This window comes from Adiantum capillus-veneris, chromosome 28 (assembly GCF_014529385.1).
Source record: "Adiantum capillus-veneris isolate H3 chromosome 28, ASM1452938v2, whole genome shotgun sequence".
Taxonomy (NCBI): Eukaryota; Viridiplantae; Streptophyta; class Polypodiopsida; order Polypodiales; family Pteridaceae; genus Adiantum; species Adiantum capillus-veneris.
The window spans coordinates 114,019,345-114,023,532 of NC_140958.1; the positions used below are offsets into that span (position 1 = coordinate 114,019,345).

Here is a 4,188-nt window from a genome sequence, read left to right on the forward strand (position 1 = left end):
GTAGGAAGAACAGGATAAAACGATGTGGCTCGCCGCTGTGCCTGACCTGACACTTGCCCACGTGTCCCGAAAAAGTCCTGGCCCGCTGGGCCACGTCATCTGGATCCGAAAAGCGCGATTCCAGAATTCGAGCCGAGAAGAGAAAATTAGATGATCTAATGAATCTTCCGTTTTTCAGGAAAACGATTGGTCGAATTGTACCTTTTACCGGGGTAAAACAGAATTTCCTGTTTATAAAATATATTCCCTATTCCCTATTCTTGTTTTTCCTCTCCTAGCAATACCTGTTGTAACTGCGGCCCGGGCCCTGCCTTGATTATTGCACACTCCTTGCATACAGGACGGGCTTCTTCCTCTTCAGGTTTGCTCACACTGTGCTCTCTTTCTTTCTGCGTCTGATCTTCTCTTGTTTATCACATCGAGCTCTCCATTGCTCTAGAGGCTCTGCGGCTTTCTTTTTCATCATTTTTTCTGTTTGTGCATTATATATTTCGCTCCCCGGTTTCATGTCGCCGCTTCAGGCTCTCCGGCGCTTGTCGCTTCAGCTCTCCCTTGCTCTTCTCTGCGCTTGTCATTTCAGCGCTGCGTCTACCCAGATGGGCAGATTTCTGTGGATTTAAGTCGGAATTTTTGGTCGGTGCTTTTTGGTTTGCGCCATTTTAATCTGCTTCCCCTGTTTTCACATCTCTGTGTCTCTTTATTGTTTTACTCTGCTATTGATCGCACACCGAGGTAGCCATGGATTTCTCTGATGAGGCTATTCTGGATCCATTTTCGATTGGGCCCTCTACCTTAGTAGGCAGAACTATTGCACTGCGTGTGCTTTTCTGCAAAGCTACAAAAGAAGAGGTGATCTACTTGTGGACACTTGTTGCTCGACGCCTCCGCAAGTTCTCGTCTTTGACATACAGTTTTCTTCTCCAATGCCTCAACCCGCGCAAACCAAGCATGATTTTGGCTGCCATTCTGGGGGCTACGTTTCTCCTCCGGCGCGGACGAACCGTGAAGCTCAAGGCCGAGGTCACTTATCGTCGTAAGTTTTGGGAAAACATGATGAACTCGGTGAACACATATGAAGAATGGGCACATGCTGCACGCATGCTTGAGAAGAATTGCGATCGGAGGAAGGATTCAGATTTTTATGATGAGGAGCTTGTCAGGGGAAAATTGTTGGAACTCAGGCAAAGGAGGCTCAAGGGTAGTATAGAAGACATTCTTTTCTGTCTTCGTGCAGATCTTGTGCGAAATTTGGGAAATATGTGCAACCCACAGCTCCACAAGGGCCGCTTGCAAACACCAAAGCTGATTCAAGAGTATATTGAGGAGGTCCGCTATCATCTATATGCGGTGTGTGCCAAGAGCTCGGAGGAGTTTTCCTTGGAGGAGAAGATTGCCTTTATACATGAAACAAGGCATGCGTTTGGGCGCACGGCACTGCTTTTGAGCGGAGGTGCTGCATTAGGTGCATTTCACCTTGGTGTTGTACGCACCCTTGTAGAGCACCGCCTCTTTCCCCGAGTAATTGCAGGTGCAAGTGTTGGATCCATCATATGTGCATTTGCGGGCACGCGCACATGGCCCGAGCTCCAAACCTTTTTTGAGGACCCAAACCCGCCTATACATTTCTTCGAGTCTATGGGTAATATTTTTGCAATTGCGCATAGGCTATTCACACAGGGTGCAGTGCAGGGCATAGGGCAACTTCAGCGGGGTATGCGACAATTGATTGGAGACTTGACATTTCAAGAAGCCTACGATCTTTCTGGACGTGTGCTTGTAATATCTGTCTGCTCACCTCGACGGCATGATCCCCCCCGCTGCTTAAATTACTTGACATCTCCGCATGTCGTGATATGGAGTGCAGTGACCGCGTCATGTGCATTTCCAGGTCTTTTTGAAGCACAGGAACTTATGGCCAAGGATAGGCAAGGGAGGCTTGTGCCTTATCATTATCTGGCTCATGTTGGTCAAGAGGGTATGGGAGTGGCTCGGAGGCAGTGGCGTGATGGGAGTTTAGAGAGTGATCTTCCTATGATGCATCTCAAGGAACTTTTCAATGTCAATCATTTTATCGTTAGTCAAGCAAATCCGCACATCACACCACTCTTGCGGCTGAAGGAAGCCGTGCGCACATATGGAGGACACTTTGCTGGGAAGGTATGATATATTGGCTTGCTCTTTCAAATCATTATTTCAACTGTGTGCATCGTGACTGTTGACACAACGTGTCCACTTGTGCTGTTTTATGGTATTGTTCATGCCATATGTAGTTTAAGCACGGGTGTATTTCTGTTTCCTGGCGTGACCACAGCCATGCTTCTTCTGTGCAAGTAAACCTTCTGATTTTTTACGTAAATTTTCTTTCAGCTGGCTCATCTAGTAGAGATGGAAGTCAAGCACAGATGCAGGCAGGCATTAGAGTTGGGGTTTCCTTTGGGTGGAATTTCAAAGTTGTTTGCCCAGGATTGGGAAGGCGACATTACAATCGTCATGCCAGCCACGTTGGCACAGGTACTTTGCTGTTTTGCATTGGATAATTTAGGGTAAAGACGTTATGGGTTTGTGCATTGGATAAAGACTTTATGGGTTTGTGCATGCAATGCCCACTCTGTAATGCAGTTGCGCATGCATGACACGTGTGCATTTGTGCATGCATGCACAAGCGTGCATTCTTTCACAGACATGGGTGCAGCTAGAATCTTTCTTGTTGCATGACACCTGTGCATATGTGCATGCATGCACACGCATGCATTCTTTCACAGACATGGGTGCTGCTGGAATCTTTCTTGTTGACATGTGTAAGGTTGAGGTTCTTACAAATCTTTGTGTATGCAGTTTGTGAAGCTTATACAAAATCCTACACCTGCAGAACTGCGAAAGTCTGTAATGCAAGGAAGACGAAGCACGTGGGCAAAGCTTCCTGCAATACAAGCCAATTGTGGCATTGAGCTTATGCTAGATGAGTGTGTTATAGTGCTTAATCAGCAGCGCCAGCTACAAAGAAACTCTGAGAAGTGTACGACGCCGACTGGCGGCGGACCGACATTTTCAGGATCTGCAAAGCGCATCCCATCGTGGATTTGTTTAAGGTGGGACAGCTCGACAGGAAATAGTGAGGATGAGGGCACTGAGCCTGCGTTGCCAATTGGTGGTCCTTGGGGTGGGACCTCATTCAAGAAAACAAAGGTTTTGCGTAATTCAAGTGATGGAAGTGATGGAGAGAGCGTCTTGGATAGCTTTGATGACTCTTGGACAAAAGCTGGCGGTCCTTTCATGCGGTCTCCGTCTGCCAACAAACTCATTGTACTGATGGGATTTGATAACGATGCTGCAAATAATGAGGGCAAAGAAACCAAGGCAGGTTCGGAGTGATGGGATTGATAATGATGCTGCAAATAATGAGGGCAAAGAAACCAAGGCAGGCTCGGATGTTGAGTCGAAAGGGCCTTAACAACAAGTATTTTGTCATCATGGGATTCAAACATACATTGGGAAGATGAGAGCATAGGAGATGTCATTTGGAATAAGGTCTGAAACTTGTTATTCTGTACAGCCTCAAGAACCATGCAGGCGCGCAATGTGCACAATTGTGTAGGCCTCATGGTAAAGCTCTAATGGGGAGGAACGGTATACCTACTTTGTAGTCTTTACGATCTTCCACAGTACTATACCATCAGTTATGGGCAAGTAACAGCATGAAACCTCTGCTTGTGGAGCTGGTGGATTGCAGTTGAAGGTATCCTTTACCATGGTGAATTGATTTCACGCGTAAGCTGTACAGTGCTATTGTTTGTCCCTCCTGCTGGAGGTTTTTGTATCTTTGTAAATATACACATGCCAGATTCATGCTGGTGGTATGAAAATGTAAAGAAATGAAACATCAGGACTTTATTCAAAGGTACTCTTGGCATGTTACACTCTGCGCAACTGTATGTGGTACATGGAATTGTCAATAGTTGCATCCATCACTAAACAAGAATGGAGGGGCCTCTCTCTCTCTCTCTCTCTCTCTCTCTCTCTCTCTCTCCCTGCTTCTCCATTTGTTTCTCTTTCAACGATTGTAATGGCAACCGTCAGAAGGTGCAAAGATTGGAAGGTGTTTGCAGGTCTCTCTCTCTCTCTCTCTCTCTCTCTCTCTCTCTCTCTCTCACAGCATCACCAGCTATACTGTAGGGAGGCGATAGTTCT

At 46.5% G+C, this 4,188-nt stretch overlaps 1 protein-coding gene across 1 annotated transcript; it reads left to right on the forward strand.

Annotated features, from left to right (window-relative positions):
• Positions 1 to 266: 266 nt before the first annotated feature.
• LOC147421124 (triacylglycerol lipase SDP1-like) lies at positions 267 to 3,915 on the forward strand. The gene is made up of 3 exons (XM_086504460.1): positions 267 to 2,157; positions 2,368 to 2,511; positions 2,836 to 3,915. Exons 1-3 carry the CDS (start codon positions 739 to 741, stop codon positions 3,370 to 3,372), a joined length of 2,100 nt encoding a protein of 699 aa, XP_086360586.1. The 5' UTR covers positions 267 to 738; the 3' UTR covers positions 3,373 to 3,915.
• The last annotated feature ends 273 nt before the right edge of the window (positions 3,916 to 4,188 follow it).